Raw genomic sequence first — 17,194 nt, 5'->3', positions numbered from 1 at the left:
CAGGAGTAATAACTGGCGCGCGCGCGTGCACACACACACACACAAAATATACCCAACCCAGCTGCATGTAATAGGAGACTTAATTTTATAAAATAATGAAATGTTGGCCAGTTTTATTAGGTAGTGCACAGTTTTGAATGTAAGCGCTGTGGGGTAGGAGTTGCTTCTTCGTATATGTTATATGCATGTAGATGTACATATATACACATGCATTCATGTGTGTTGCACCTAGCATAATTTGGACCATGTTGTAATACAGATAAGTGATGGTAGTAATGTTTGACGTTCTGCTCGCCTGTTAGTATTCTCTTCTCCCATTGGTGCAGCACCCCTAGACAGCAGCAGTTCAAGTTCTCCGGACCTCAGATCGGCTGCTCCCAAGCTCTTTGTGATTCATGACTCTGATACTGTTTCAGCTTTTAAATCCAAGCTGATGATTTCATAACTAAAATATCTGAACTTCTATTTTCATGATTTGGTAAAACTACTGGTGGTTCATGTAGTGAAAAGTGCTATACAACTGCAGTTTATTAATAATAATAATAATACTTAGTACTTCAAATGGTCAGAGAGCTTAATCTAGTTTGGTATGATTTTGGTAACACAGGTGCAATACAAAAATATTCGTTTGTGTATAGATGAATGGATTATGTAATATAATTTGTTCAGATGAATTGTTTCCTAACATTCTTTTGTCTTTTTATAAAGGAAAGGGTATTGTGCCAAATAACATAGCCCGCAGGCCAAGCTTTGAAGGATCAAATGAATCTTTTCCGTCCTATCATCAGATCAGTAATACAGCCTATGAAGGGACAAGCTTTGGAGCAGAAGGTGCAAATATGCTTAGTGATGTTCCCAGGACATACATGGACTATTTACTCTCTGCTTCACAGTCTGCGGCCATGAATGCTCCAGTACAAAGACCTTCGGGAGTAGGCTCTCATAGCACACCTGGGAGCCATCAACAAAAAACATATTCTGCAAATATGGACTCTCCTGTGATTAATTACCCAGTGACTAATCACAGTAGCCAAGCTTTACAGCTGCAGGCCACTCATGGCTCAAACAGCCCACATTACAGCAGGCAGCATATGCTGGTGCAGGGGGAACCTATGGGGTATAGTGTTCAGCGGAGTCCATCTTTCCAAAATAAAATGCAGCAGGAGGGAGGATATGCAAATCTTCCAAATAAAGGGACTGTTCAAAATAACTCTGGTCATGCATTTCAGCAGGCACCAGCCAGTCTGTACATACATACGCATCACAAACAAACAAGCCCTTCCTCTCACCAGATGCACGTGATAGCCAGAGGTCCAGCATTTGCTAATGACTTTTCAGACAGCCCACCACAGAATCTAATAGCTCCATCTAGAAATAGCTTGAACATGGACCTGTATGACATGAATAATCCTCAAGTTCAGCAGTGGCAAACGGCAGCACCATCACACCGTGATTCTTTACAAAACCCAGGGATAGAAACATCCCCACGGCAACATGTATCCTTCAGACCAGATGCCTCAGTGCCAAGCAGAACTAACTCCTTTAACAACCACCAGCAGCAGCAAGTGCCAGTATCTATAAGACAGGTTCCTCCAGGAAAACCTGATCCTTCAATTACATCTCCAAATACCATCACAGCAGTCACATCTGCTCATATTCTCCAACCAGTGAAGAGCATGAGAGTGATGAGACCTGAGCCTCAAACAGCTGTGGGGCCTTCCCACCCTGGCTGGCTACCTGCACAAGCCCCACCTGTGGATGGCCTAGAGATCATTGAACAGCACCCGCTTCCTGTTGGAGGAGCGAACGCCTACCAACTAGATGTTGATTACAGTAATCAGGAGCCCAGGTGTCCTCCACCACCATATCCTAAGCATCTGTTACTTCCCGGTAGCTCTGAGCAATTTGATATAAACTGTTTGTGCCTGGGTGTAGAACAGACTCTCCGGGGAGTCCCCAATTCAACGTGCAATAAAGCTGAGGAAAATAGCGAAAGGAATGACAAAAGCAGCAAAAATGCTAAAGTGGAAAAAACAAGCAAGGATAAAAAGCAGATCCAGACATCTCCTGTGCCAGTGCGAAAAAACAGTAAAGATGAGGAAAAAAGAGAATCCCGAATTAAGAGTTACTCACCATTTGCCTTCAAGTTCTACATGGAACAACATGTGGAGAATGTCCTAAAGACTTACCAGCAAAAAATCAACAGAAGGTTACAGCTAGAGCAAGAAATGGCCAAAGTAATGCTTTTTCTTTTGTTTTAATACAAGCAAATCATGGTCAGATTGGTATAGAAGTAACATTAATCAACCAAAAAGAATAAAATGTTCAAACCGAGGTGCCTAAAGTTAGAATCCCATGGGAGCGCCAGGTGATCAGCACCTCTTAAGTCCAGGCCACTTTTATTTAGGAGTCTGTGTATTTAGAAGCCTATTTAAGGCACCCATGGGGGGGGGGGGAGGGAGTGTATAATTGTTTATATGGATATATAGATATAGATATAAAAACTGTGGAAGTATTCCTCCCCTTCCTACACACACATGCATACGCATGCTCTCCTTGCATTAAGGAACAGATGAACTGCTCGCTTAAACTTTTAAAATATACATCACTTTCAGGAAGAAAGTTTTCCCCCTAGATTGAACCACCAGCAGTGCGCACACTCCCAGGAATCTCTAAAACAGCAAGAATCATTTCACGTGAAAATAGTAGATGCTGCCTTTGTATTTCACATCTGTATGTACCTCTGCTCACTTTTTAAAATGTTATTACTAGGCTTTCTTTTGGCTTGAATCTGGCAATTCATCCTACCTGTCCTTCAGGTTTCCCTTAATCTCCCCTTCTATTCTTTTTATTTATTTGTAGATTTCACTTTTATACAGACTCCAAATCAAAGCTTTGCAAGCCTTTGACATATGTTTTAAAAGCACCAGGGCAAGCAAGATGCAACATAAATATCAACCAAAGCCTCAGCAACACCCTTTCCTCCCACCCTATGGCACACTTGACCTCCATTGTTCTGAACACTACAGCTTAGCGCCCCCACATTGCACTTTCCCATCAGACAGAAATCCCACTCTCAGTTGGCTCAGCCTTCAGTCAATGCCTGCTTAAACAGATGGGTTTTTAAACAGTGCCCAGAAAGCCAATGAATTCAGGACCTTGGGGGCAGAGCATTCCAAAAGAAAGGGATCTTTATAGAGAATGCTGTGCCAGCAGCTCCCTCCCTTATATAATAAAGGAATCAAGCTCCAGGGCCTCTGCTGATCACATCTGTGGCAACACGGCACAGGGAGAAAGGTATCCTCTTCAGCAGGCAGGTCCCAGCCCATTTAGAATTCTAGGTCGGAACCAACACCTTAAACTCCACCCAGAAACCAACCAAAATCCTTTGCAGATAAGAGTGCTGAGAACATTTGCTACCACCGTGAAGCACCACTTAATAAGTGGACTGCTGTATCTTACACCAGCTTAAGTTTCTGGATAGATTGAAGGTGTAATTCCATGTGGCATGTATAGTAGTAATACAGTCTCAAGATGACAAAGGCATGGATCACAGTAGCAAGGTCCATGTCTGAAAGAAACAGTCACAATCTCCTGGTCAGACTTGTCTTGTTAAAATAAACTCCTCCTGTGAGTCATTCTGGAAATGCTGGATTCAGTGCAGTGGTCAAAGATTTACAGAAAATAGAGGTGATAGGCCAGGATGCAGTGAAATTGCGAGAGTTTCAAAAATATATCTACAGAGAGCAAACAAATTCATGTGTCTCTCTTCTAGTTCATGGTTAATTTCCCCTAACCACATGCTTTCAAAATGCTAGTTTGATTAGTCTCTGGCTGTAATTGTAATTATACTGGCTGTTCTGATTTGTTTTTTCCTTATAAAGGCTGGCCTTTGTGAAGCAGAGCAGGAGCAAATGAGGAAAATTCTCTACCAAAAGGAGTCCAACTACAACAGACTGAAGAGGGCCAAAATGGACAAATCTATGTTTGTAAAAATCAAGACCCTAGGTATTGGTGCTTTTGGGGAAGTGTGCCTTTCCTGCAAAGTGGATACCCATGCCCTCTATGCCATGAAAACCTTGAGAAAGAAGGATGTACTGAATCGTAACCAGGTGGCTCACGTCAAAGCAGAAAGGGATATACTTGCTGAGGCAGACAATGAATGGGTGGTAAAACTCTATTACTCTTTCCAAGATAAAGAAAATTTGTACTTTGTGATGGACTACATCCCTGGTGGGGACATGATGAGTTTGCTGATACGGATGGAGGTCTTTCCAGAACATCTAGCTCGTTTTTATATTGCAGAGCTCACTTTGGCCATAGAGAGCGTACACAAAATGGGATTTATCCATAGAGATATCAAGCCTGACAACATTTTGATAGACCTTGATGGGCATATCAAACTGACTGATTTTGGGCTGTGTACTGGATTCAGATGGACTCACAATTCAAAATACTATCAGAAAGGTAGTGTTCTTATGTGTACTATTTGTGATGCGTGTTGTATTATTTCACCTTGAAATAAATAGTGGTGGTCTCTCTGCAAATGTGCTAGCTTAGAGTATACTGAACATTTTATACATGATAAAGGTGAAGAGGCCTAAGCCAGTGGCTTGGTGACTCTCATGCTAAATTTGCTGTATTTAAGGATATGTCTACACAGCAAAAAAAAAAAACCCATGGCAGCAAGTTTCAGAACCCTGATGTTCAGGCTCAGGCTCACACCGCGGTGCTAAAAACAGCCATTAATCATTCAGACTTGGGCTCTAAAGCCTGGGGACAAGGTGGGCTTCACAGTCTAAGCTCCAGCCCAAGCCCGCATGTCTAAACTACTATTTTTAGTGCCGTAGCACAAGCCCTACAAGCTCAAATCTGTAGACCAGGATTCTGAGATTTGCTGCCACCGTTACGTTTTTTTTTTGCCGTGAGAAGACATACCCTTGGTGTGTCAGTTGCTTTCAACTACTGCTAGTTTAAGTCCCCATCAGTATCTTAAACTGCTGTGATAGCAATAGATTGCCAGTTCTCGCTGGCTTCAGGGGCGGGATCCCTACTGGTGGCAAAAGGAGCTAATCATAAAAGAAACTCATCTGATGTATTCCTGGCCCCAGTGATCATATGCATGCTATTGATCAGGAATGAACAGGGCCTGAACAGTAGTCATAGGGCAATCTGTACAGATATCCCCATCGTATTACACCCATCTGGTCTTTACTTGGAGATGTGATTCTGAAAGGTCTAGTAAGGGACTGAGGAGTGGGGCTCATTATGGAAAATTAGCCAAAAATGGAGAATTTTTCAGATTAAACCTATTCTTGTTGGTTCGAGAGAGGGGGGGAAATACTGGTTGGCACAACTAGCCATTTAGTAATCTGTTTTCTCATTCGTTGACAATTGTTTTATTAATGATAAACTTTTTTTTTATTTCCTCCTTTTTCTGTTTGAAAGGGAGCCATATCAGACAAGACAGCATGGAGCCCAGTGATCTTTGGGATGATGTGTCCAACTGTAGATGTGGAGATAGGTTGAAAACTTTGGAGCAAAGAGCCAAAAAGCAGCATCAGAGATGTTTAGCCCACTCATTAGTTGGGACCCCTAATTACATAGCTCCTGAAGTACTGCTTCGCAAAGGTAGATGAGCTCTATTTCATTTTCGTTCGGTTAAATGAATGCTGATTTTTTTTTTTAAGTAAATATAATTTTGGGGAAGGGTGTCAGTTTGACAGCCCTGGACATTAAGTCACCTGTTTGACCAGTACAGATTTCTTCATTTGCCATACCAATGTGCCTCAGTACTATTCACCTTGAGAGTTGAGATGGTACTTCTGCCTCCAAGGCCATTCAGTCCTTGGCTTTTCTGCTGAGGCAGCTAATAAATACTGTGAGACAGATAACCAACCTGGGCACTAGGAAGGGGACTGAAATCACTAGCTAATTCACGTAGGGCAATGAGCAGCCAACAGAGGGTATCTGCTGACTAATTCAGACTGGTGACTGTGGCATGGAAATTATAATGTCCTAGGGATCTCTCTTCCTGGCCAGGATTTTGGGCAGCCAAAGAAGAAAAACCTTTCATGTTTTACACTGAACATCAGGTCAGGGCTTGGGGACTTTAGCCAGTGCTTTGTGGATGCCCATGCAGTGCTGACATGAGCTCTAAATTGAATAGTTATGAACTGAGATTTTCAAGTTTACTGGAGGCCTGATCGTATGTCCATTGGAGTCCATGGGCGCCTTTCCATTAGCTTCAGTAGACTTTACATCACGCACTAGAGGATTTAGCCACACAAACTTCCATTGAAATCAATGACTAACTCATCTAGTTGACTTTAAAATCTCAAACTTTTACCTTACTGTGTAGTCTCAGGAAATGACTGATGTAAATTGCTCCTGTTTGCATGGAATCCAGTGAAAGATTGTGTCCTTTCACCTATCCCCTGAGCCCTGCTGTGTCCCTGAGCTGTATTTTAAAATTGAGCATCACCTCTCTATAATCTTGGTAGTAGATCAGTCATCACGTGTTTTGTTTTTCCTCTGAGGAACAGTATGTGCTCCATGGCAGGATAGGGCCAGAACGATGCATGACAAAATCCTTGCTCTGTCCAGTTATGTGCCCCCTGTCAGCCCTCAGTCACCAATGTCATGCCTAAAAATATGGAGAATAATCTCTAGCTGCCAGGATTAGGATTTCTCTGCTTTCAGGAGTAGAATTTGGGTCAGCCAGCAGATGGCACAGAGGGATATGGATTTTGAGTAACTTAATTTTTGGTCACAAATCACACTACGGAGAATGAAAAGGTGAGAGAGAAGATGAAAACATAGGCTGTGTTTTTCAATATTATTTAAATTGGATGAGGAAACAATGTCTGTGCTCAAATTCTTATTGGTCGTGGGACACTGTCTTTTGCCTGCCTTTCAGGATACACTCAGCTCTGTGACTGGTGGAGCGTTGGGGTGATTCTCTTTGAGATGTTAGTGGGGCAGCCTCCCTTTCTGGCCCCCACACCCACAGAAACCCAGCTAAAGGTAGGTTAAAGCAGAATTCCAAATAGACCTTATGTTTATTTATTGGCTCCCCTGTATCTGAGCACGTCACAGATGTTAATTTATCCTCGTCCCACTGCTGTGGGATAGGGAAGTGTTATCCCCATTGTACAGAGAGGGCAAAGAGAGATTAAAGGCATAACTTTCAAAGATGTTGAGCAATCACAAATCTCCTCCAAGTCAATGGCAGCTAAAAAACAATCAGGCCGTAACTGACTTGTGGAGCTGGGAATGAAACCCCTGTATATCACTCCAGTGCCTTAACCACAAGATCATCCTTCCAGCTTCCCAGGGGCTGAATATCACATTTTAGCCACTCCTTTCTAAAATGCTTAAATTTTTCCCACTTTAAAGTGGAGTGGGGGAGGGAGAAGGATTCCTCTCTCTTGATGGGACAGGTCCTAATTCAAATACTTACTTTCCTTTACATTGTGACTACACAACTCTTGGGTGAATGCTGTCTGGATTTTTATTCAGCAACCTGGTAATCTGCATGGGAACATTGTTTCCAAGTTCTATACGTAAAGAGAAGAACCTTCTCCTAAACTGTTCCCCATGGATTTTGCTATTGAAAAGCATATGTTCATTATAACCTCACAGTTTGCAATTGCAGTATTCCAAAGTTGAGCAGTGGTTGCAATTCTTTTTATTAGAAGGAGGTATCTCTCCCTCCATCTCCCTAAAGGCAAATTGGAAAACTAAATGATACTGAATTTAGCTTAGAAATGTCTGTGCTGCGTATCCATTCAAACTCGGCTGTGGGGGCGTTCAGCAAGGAACAAATTCGCACTTACACTGTTTACATTTCTTTTTTCTCCTGTCTGTAATGCAGTGATCTCTCCTTGTTCACGAAATACTTCCCAGAAGACACAGTTCTGTGACCACAGTGATACCATAGGTTGCATGTGTTGTATTCTGGGAATATTTTAGTGAGCCAGAAACAATTTCACGGAGTGGGAAGAGGGGCAGAGCAGGAATAACTGTTTTTAAAAACAAGTTAAATTTACACTTTCTCTTCTTTTTCTGCTTAGAATGCCCTCTAAAGTCTGGCCTGTGAGGAGTATTCAGTATGTACATTTGAGAACTAAAATCCTGTTTTCCTTTTAGCTTTGCAGCTGTTCTCTAATATTTGTATAGGAAACGGGATCAAATCTTTATTGTTGTTTTCATGTCCATTCTTCACCATTTTTCCTGTACTGCTCAGAGTGAGCAGCATATTTGCAAACAGTCATCAGACCACTGGATTCTTGACTTTCAAAAGTAAAAATTGTGGGTGTGAGCTGACTTTGAGCTCAATCAGCATTGACAAATGAAGAGCTTTTGTTCAAAAGATTAAAAGACGATGTTGAATATCTTTCTCCTCTTCAGGTGATAAACTGGGAGAGCACGCTGCACATTCCCTTGCAGATCAAGCTAAGCCCTGAGGCAACTGATTTGATCACAAAACTCTGCTGTGCTGCTGAGGATAGACTTGGAAGAAGTGGAGCAGATGATATTAAGGCCCATCCTTTCTTTAACTCAATAGACTTCTCCACTGATATCCGCAGACAGACAGCTCCCTATGTTCCAAAGATCAGCCATCCAATGGACACCTCAAATTTTGACCCAGTTGAAGAAGAAAGTCCTTGGAATGACACTAGTGGGGACAGTACGAGGACATGGGACCCACTAGCCTCTTCAAACAGTAAACACACAGAGCATGCCTTTTATGAGTTTACTTTCCGAAGGTTTTTTGATGACAATGGATATCCATTTAGATACCCAAAGCCTTCTGGAATTGAATCTAGCCAGTCTGAGAAGTCTGATGCAGAAAACAAAGATGTGGTGGATCAGACTGGAGCCTGTCAACCTGTATATGTGTAAATTATTGTACTGAGTACTCCAGATAATCTTATTCACAAGTAGAAGAGGGCCTTTAGCTGACAATTTAGGACCTGATCTTGCAGTTCTTATTCAGGCATAGCTTCAGTTGAGGCCATCGTGAGTCGGGGAGTCAAAAGATTGCAGGACCAGGTCCTAAACGAGCATTCTAAGTTCAGGTCAGTTTCATTGTAAATAGCTATGTTGATAATTACACTTGAATTCCTGGTCTTTACCAAAATCTGCAAGGCCAGCAGCCTATCCTTGCCAGGCCTATTTTTGTTTGAAGTCAACATCCCCGACTCTGATCAGCATTTACAGACTTAAAAAATGTTATTTTTTAAACGAGTAAAGAGCACTTATTTTGTTTATAGCAGTTTTTTTTCCTACTAAATTATAGGGATTAACTTTGACAAATCATGCTGCTGTTCTTCTTTTCTATGTTTTTTATTTTATCCATGGCACTTATTGTTTCACATTTAGGAAAAATGCATAAAGCTGAAGAACATGTGATGAAAGGTCTCTGTGCAATAATGTTAAGAAACTAAAAGAAAAACTGCTCTCTAATTTTCTAAATTTACAGATGCCATTTTATTCACACCATGATTTTTGTTTAATTTGTATTTTCTGCATTTCAAAGTTGTGACATAACCTTAAAGCTGCTTTATTTTTTTCTGCTTGTTGGGATGTAATAGAAAGTGTGAGTAAGTGACAATTTGGGTGTGATTTCAGTGTCTGGTGTGTGAAGAATGTTGCATGAGCAGTGTTTTTCTATACGAAATGGCCGTTTCTTGCCATTCACAGGCAGGTCCTGTGAATCCATTTTTAATGAGGGTCTAATATTAGACCATTTTAAACCTGTGTTGATAATGTATTGTGTGGATAATTTTCTCTTTTATGATTGTATCCAATATTAATTTTGGACAAATTGCGAAGTTATAACTGATTAGTGATTTTTGTGGTCTTGAAGTAATAGGTCAATTTTAGTAAACATGTATCATCTGCACACACGTTTCCCTAAGAAGAGTAAATTGCAAACCATTATTTACAGTTTCCTTGTGGCAACAGTCTAAATCTAGCTCGTTCATGTAGCACACAAAGCACAGTGATCAATAGTTAAAATTCACCATTTAATACTCACTGTCCATAACACACAGTATCCAGGCTAAAATACTTAGATCCACATTTTCAAACCTTAATGCCTAAAGCTAGGTGCCTAAATCCATATTTAGGGTCCTAAATAAAAATGGACTCACTTTATAATAGGCCGCTGAGCACCTACAACTCACATTGACGTCAGTGGGGTTTGGCGGTGCTCAGCACTTCTAAAAAACTTATATTTTGGTGTCTAAGGATTTGGGAACCTAACTTAGGCACTAAGGTTTGAAAATGTTAGCGTTGTTAGAAAGTTATTCTGTCCTGTTGTCTCTTCAATGGAAATATTGCTGTGATGGAACACAACAGTCCCTCATTCCTATCAAATGATAGGCATACTTTGAAATATCAAATCTTAACTTTGTTAAAATATGTATTTTTCTTCTATATATAGATGTGAGAATTATTCAAAGTGATATTGGAATACTAAAGATAATTAAGCCATACATATTTACTTTTATTATATATAACTAAATAGATAAACAAAAAAAAATCTTAATTCAGATTAGTGTAATAGTCCTATTTAAGTGATTGACATAACAGCATTGAGGAAAACACTCCTTCAGTGTGTCTTTGCTTTATTATTATTATTATTATTTTATTTTATTTTAAATCTGGAGCTTCAGAATTTTTCCGTATATTACTCCACATATTATTCCTTAATGTTTTTAGCATATCCTATCCTATCCATTGTTTAGATATCTAAGCAACAACACATATAAATTCATCAGTTTGGACGAAACAAAAATGATTGTGTATTTGTTTACATTTGTATGAAAGGAGTGCTATGAGGTATGCAGTGCTTGTGTTGTGACAGTCCATGTAAGATTCAGTATTACTGCTTTTTTGTTTGTTTGTTATTTACATCTATCTGACATTCTTTCATGTGGTAGGTTCTTTCTCAGGAACTCAATTTAACTGTTATTTATTGATATATCATTGCTTTTGAAAGCTTCTACTGGCACAATTTATTATTAAAAAATTTGAATCAAAATCTAAACTGCATTGTGTGTTCTTGAAATGATCATTTCTGTGTGTTTGTGCTGTGAGGGTTGGTTTGTAATGTTAGTGGTGGAGTTGAGGCATAAAATTCAGATCCAAATCTCAGCTTTCTTCAAACCTGGATCCAACATTTAGTTTAGATTCTTTCTATATACATTGGCCAGTTTATTTTCTACACTCACAGCTAGTTTCTTCTGTAGACTCTCAGCCCCTAGCTGAGGAGTCCCCTGGCATGGGAGAGTCACTAGCTGGCATAAAGCCACCATGACCATGTCTTTCATCTTTCTCCATCCTTAGTGTTGGGGGCAAAAGTTTGAGCATGGTGCCACTACACTAGGGCAAACCCCAGCTGGCATGCTAGTCCCTTGTGGTTGTAGCCAGTTGGCATCGTGTAGAGCAGCTCCAGCAATGACACTAACAAGGAGGCCAATGGAAAACTGGCCCCTGGATTGGAAGCCACAAGTGGTTCTTTGCAGCCATCATTTTAGCTGCACACAGTGGATGCTGGACACAGTTGAGATAATCTGGTCCAAAGTCCTTTATTTGGGATGGGGAGGAGGAAGGAAGGCAGCTGATGTCACTACCATGGCTCCCAGGATGAACACTTACCTTGTTTGAGAGTGTGCTGTTGGTCTGGCCTCTCTAGTGTAGGTAGGATGTCCTGGTTTGGGTCTGCAGAAACTGTAGGAATGAAAGAATAAAAAATAGAAATGAAGGGACATGATTGAGAGAAAATTTTAGTAGTAGCATATTTTGGATCTTTGATTTTCATTATCACCAGAATCCCTGAAAGCCCCATCCTATTGTGACCCCTCCAGGCTAGTACACTAGACACATGCTAAAATATTAAATTTCTCTTCCTCGTTGTGCTGCTACATTACATTCATTCTTGCACACTGCTTTGGAATGTGAACTCTTCAAAATGCATTGACTAGAAAAGAGAAGATTGTAGGAACTGTGGTCAGACTCTTCTCAAACCTTTGCCATTGCAATGTGTAGCAAACGTGCCTCAGGTAATCCTTCAAATAAAGGACTATTTTTCATGAGCACCATTGAATACCTCTATTTTGCAACTGTTTACAGTTTTTCTTTCTTACTTCATGGCACTAATGCAGGGTACTTAAAACCTATCCATATTATTCCTACTGTTGTGTATTGCTACTTTAAATTAATGCAGCTTTCATAGATTATAAGGCCAAAAGGAACCAATATGATTGTCTCATCTGATCTCCTGTATAACACAGGCCATAGGAGTTCCCTGAATTAATTCCTGTTTGAACTAGGGCAGGGGTTTTCAAACTTTTTTTCTGGGGACCCAGTTGAAGAAAATTGTTGATGCCTGCGACCCTACGAAGCTGGGGATGAGGTGTTTGGGGCATGGGAGGGGCTCATGGCTGGGCAGAGGTTTGGTGTGTGGGAGTGAGGGCTGCAGGTGGGGCCGGGAATGAGGGGTTTGGGGTGTGGGAAGGGGCTCTGGGCTGGGGCAGTGAGTTGGGGTGCGGGAGGGGGTCAGGGCTCTGGGCCGGGGGTGCAGGCTCTGGGGTGGGGTTGGGGATGAGGGGTTTGGGTGCAGGAGGGGCTCCAGGTTTGGGGGGCTCAGGGCTGGGGCAGGAGGCTGGGGTGCGGGAGGGGCTCAGGGCCGGGAGTGCAGGCTTGGGTGGGGCCAGGGATGAGGGGTTTGGGATGCAGGAAGGGGTTCCAGTTTTGGGGGGCTCAGGGCTGGGGCAGGGGATTGGGGCACAGGCTTACCTCTGGCGGCTCCCGGTCAGCGGCGCAGCTGTGGTGCAGAGGCAGAGGAAGTGGCCAGCAGCAGGTCTGGCTCCTAGGTGGAGGTGCACAAGCGGCTCTGTGCGGCTGACTCTCGCCCGCAGGCAGCACTCTCTTTCCGGTCAATGAGAGTGCGGAGCCGGTGCTTGGGGTGGAAGCGGCGCACGGAGCCCCGTGGCCCCCCTGCCTAGAAGCTGAACCCACTGCTGGCCGCTTCCGGGGTGCAGCGCGGTGTCGGAACAGGTAGGCACTTGCCTGCATTAGCTGGGCAGCACCGCCGATGGGACTTTTAACACGCTGACCAGAGCTGCTAGGGTCCCTGGGTGCTGAGCAAGGCAACCCAGTGCCTTACATGTCGTGACCCAGTACTGGGTCCCTACCCAAACGTTGAAAAACACTGAATTAGATATTATCTTTTAGAAAAACATCCAATCTTGATTTTTAAAATTGCCAGGGATGGAGAATCCCCCACAACCTTTGGTAAGATGTTCCAATGGTTAATTACCCTCACTGTTAAAAATTTGCACCTTATTTCCTGTCTGACTTTGTCTAGCTTTAACTTCTAGCCATTGATTTTTGTTTTACCTTTGATAATGGAGGGCACTTCAATCTAGCAGACAAATTTCTGTTCCTCCAGGAGGCACTTCTAGACTGTGATCAAGTTACCCCTTAACACCTTTGGTTAAGCTAAATAGACTGAACTCCTTGAGTCTATCACTATAAGGCATGTTTTACAACCCTCTAATCAGTCTTGTGGCTCTTCTCTGAATGCTCTCCAATTTATCAACATCCTTCTTGAATTGTGGACACCAGAACTGAATACAGTATTCCAGAAGCAGTTGCACCAGTGCCAAATACAGGGGTAATATAACCTCCTTATTTCTAGTTGATATCCCCCTGTTTACAATATAAAGACTGCATTAACCCTTGTGGCCACAGCTTTGTGCTGGGAGCTCATGTTCCACTGATTATCCACCATAACTTCCAAGTCTTTTTCAAAGTCATTGGTTTCCAGGATAGAGTTCCCCGAGCCTGACAGTGTAGAGCTTTACATTGGGTCGATTCATGCGTACTGTTTGCTTCTGCCCAGCTTACCAAGTGAATTAGATCGATATGTCAGTGGCCTGTCCTCTTCATTATTTACCATTCCACCAATCCTTGTGTCGTCTGTGAATTTTATTGGTGATTTCGGTTTTTTCCAGGTTCTTGATAAAAATGTTAAATAGTATAAGCCCAAGAACCAAACATTGTGGGACCCCACTAGAAATACACTTGCTCAGTAATGATACCCTGGTTTTAGTTATACTGAGGCCCGTCAGTCAGTTTTTAATCCATTTAATATGTGCCATGTTAATTTTGTATTTTCTTAATTTTCTAGTTTCTTAATATGTTGTGTAATAACCAAGCCAAATATCTAGCAGAAACCTAAGTACGTTACATCAACACTATTACCTTTATCAGCCAAATTTTATGTTCTCATCAAACAAGATATCAAATTAATTTGATAGGATCAATTCTCCATAAACCCATGTTGATGGCATTAATTATATCAAAGCCTGTATCAATCCTTCCATTATTTTGCCCAGGATTATAGGCTGACAGGCCTATAATTACCCCAGTCGTTCTGTTTACCATTTTAAAATATTGGTACGTTAGCTTTCTTCCAGTCCTCTGGAACTGTCCTAGTATTCCAAGAGTTACTGAAAATTAACATTAGCAGTCCAAGAGTCGTAAGAGTGGCTCGTCTCCATTAAATGCCTAGACAGTTTACTCCATGTCAAACATCCTGAGCAGAACCCCTCTGGTTATTTTAGAAGGTGAACGATTTACCTATAAATACAGATTCTTGGGAATTGAGCAATTCATGATAAACTAGCCCAGAAAGTAAGGCTGGAACCACTAATATGCTATTCATCTTAAATCTATCTCAGTGTGCAACTGGAAAACAAACTCCCACTTCACCTAGAGCAGAACTGAACTGTACAACAGTCTCTTCTGTTTAGCCTCTCTCTATAGCTAGTTTTCCTCCCTTCGTACCAAAATTTCAGAGGAAGCTAGAGCCCCGAATTAACTGTATGCAAGCTGGCAAATTAGACACATGCCATACATATGAACTGGCTTCTGTATGTTCTCTGGTTTATATATTTCCTACTAAGATACCTAATATTTTATTTGAAAAGTTAGAACTGTAATTAATTTTGGGGGGCCTTTAAAACTCCTTGCCTCAAATAAAATGTTTGAATTACCTTTGGCTATAAAGAGGCTCCCACACTTAGAACCATATTATTGGGCAACAAATTCAAGAAATACAGCTACATGGAAAGAGAGAGAGGGATAGGTTAGTCCAAATATCCCTTTGCCTTACCACAGAGAGAGAATAAGGAATCGATTCTGAAACAGCATCCTTCATTTATGACAACACTTGACATTTGGGGTGAAATCGTGGCTGCATTGAAATACATAGCAAAACCCCCATGGACTTCAATAAGGCCAAGAATTCAACCTTGGATTTCAATTTAAAAAAAGTACACAAGGTTGACATCAGGTAAAATAGTCACTGAGTTTCCAGTCTTTGTCCTGGAAGGCCTAAATAACTGGGAAGGTAGTCTAGCACTGAACAGTGTATGTGATAGTGAGTTACTACAGAGTGGCAAATCTATAACACAGCAGTGACAGTGTTGCAGGAACAAAAGGGATCTTCATAACCTCCCTTTGTACCAATATTGCCAGATGTGGAGGTTTTCAATAAGAAGTAGCAATAATTTATTAGAAGCAATTTTATTTCCAGTTTCTCAGTGGAAAAGAATTACAGGTAGAATTTATAAAAGTGTATATAATTTGAACAATATTAAAGGTAAATGAGGAAGAAAAGCATTTGACTCTTAAATGGCTGAGGAAGAACAGAATTAACTGCACAAGAAGTGGTGCTATTGCCTGTAATTTGATGGAAACTCTGTAATAACTTTACATAGATTCTGTTTTACTCCTTACAGACTGGGCTATGATACAGCTGCCTCATATAGTGCTGGAGAAACTCTAGTGGAGAAGGGAACTTAGAACATATAATTTGGTTCTGTCCCAACGACAGAAATATTGGCAGAAAATAGTAACAGCTACCCAAAATATTGTTGGAATTAGAAGTATTGAATTCTTCCTGCAGGAAATAATCTCAGGAATAGATAATGCAGGAATAGCAACAGCTAACACACAAAATCTTGTAAAAATGTTTTTCCTGGAAAAGAAATGTGCTATTGTAAGATCATGGAAGCAGTGCCTTCCTCTCGTGGCTGTTAAGCAGCGTATGGCATGTGGTGAAAATGGAAAGCTGAACTTGTTCATATCAAAATAAACCAAAGAACTTTAAAAATGTCTGGTCTCCTTTCTTAAATTATGCAGCATAACAGAACAAAAGAGAAAGTGGACAAATGGGCAATTTAACTTGAAACTGGACTAATACTCTGCCTTGTAAATGCTTAATCTTTTAGGGTGCTTTTAAATCAGTTCAATAAAGGTGAAAAGTACTTGTGTATGCAGATGAGTTTCAGGTGTCTTGGTGTGTCAACTATTTCAATTATTTGCTGTTTGGTTCAATGTTTCATATACATGTTTTTGGTTTAGCTCTATTGTACGGTTAAGGAACAAATGTTAGGCTGTCAACTTTTTTCTTAAGTCAGTGTTGGTTATGATAATTCTAAAACTTTACAAAGTAAGGTTTTAATCTGATGTATTGATAAGACTGCAATAAAATGCTACATTTTTGGTAAAGTTTGAGGTTGGTGGAGTGGCAAGCAGGGAGGCAATGGAGGAGGTTCAAAGAATGCGGTTGGTGACATGATAGAGCAATGGACAGGAAGGTGATAGTTGCAGCTGCATTTCCTTTGTTTCAGAAGGGAGTGACGTGTGTGTTGGGTCAGCTGAAGAGTAAGGAGTGACAATCATCAAGACATGACATTATGGAGGGCCTGAAAGAGAGGTTTAGCTGTGTGGACAGTGCTGCTATTATTTATTTGTATTGGGATGTCACCCAAATGTCTCAATCAAGATCAGGAATTGTGCTCGGAACTGTACAAATATATAAGAAGACACACAGTCCCTATCCTGAGGGCCGTGAAAAAAGAAATACTGAATGTTTTGTTGCATGATAGATGTGAAGTTGCTGCGGTATCAGCCCACAGATCCGTCTCTGACGCTTCTAATAGCGTGGCAATTTTCCAACATATCATTTTTGTTGGACAGATTGAGGATTGTGTTGATAATTCATGATGTCCTCTACAGCAAAACCCAGATTCTTAAATTAACTAAAGGCGGAAAAAGGATTATTTTTAGAACAGCAGTTGAATTCACATCATCCCAGATAAATGGTCTA

The 17,194-nt window shown here is 41.1% G+C and overlaps 1 protein-coding gene and 1 long non-coding RNA gene across 5 annotated transcripts in view; one reads left to right on the top strand and one right to left on the bottom strand.

The window, feature by feature from the left end:
- The window catches only part of LATS2 (large tumor suppressor kinase 2), a 70,762-nt gene extending 59,709 nt beyond the window's left edge, over positions 1-11,053 (top strand). For all 4 annotated transcript variants that reach the window (XM_037890963.2, XM_037890946.2, XM_037890953.2 and 1 more), the window contains 5 exons: positions 709-2,237; positions 3,885-4,467; positions 5,449-5,631; positions 6,920-7,026; positions 8,413-11,053. In XM_037890963.2, the coding sequence (XP_037746891.1) occupies positions 709-2,237; positions 3,885-4,467; positions 5,449-5,631; positions 6,920-7,026; positions 8,413-8,907 (2,897 nt within the window). In that variant the 3' untranslated portion in view covers positions 8,908-11,053. The remainder of the gene's footprint in view (positions 1-708; positions 2,238-3,884; positions 4,468-5,448; positions 5,632-6,919; positions 7,027-8,412) is intronic.
- LOC114019347 overlaps positions 1-17,194 on the bottom strand; it is a 45,155-nt gene that overhangs the window by 9,449 nt on the left and 18,512 nt on the right. The window contains exon 2 of the long non-coding RNA XR_005224081.1: positions 11,671-11,742. This is a non-coding gene — a long non-coding RNA (uncharacterized LOC114019347). The remainder of the gene's footprint in view (positions 1-11,670; positions 11,743-17,194) is intronic.

Source organism: Chelonia mydas, chromosome 1 (genome assembly GCF_015237465.2).
Source record: "Chelonia mydas isolate rCheMyd1 chromosome 1, rCheMyd1.pri.v2, whole genome shotgun sequence".
NCBI lineage: Eukaryota > Metazoa > Chordata > Testudines > Cheloniidae > Chelonia > Chelonia mydas.
The sequence above is the reverse complement of the archived record's forward strand: the minus strand, read 5'-3'. Positions and strand labels throughout refer to the sequence as shown.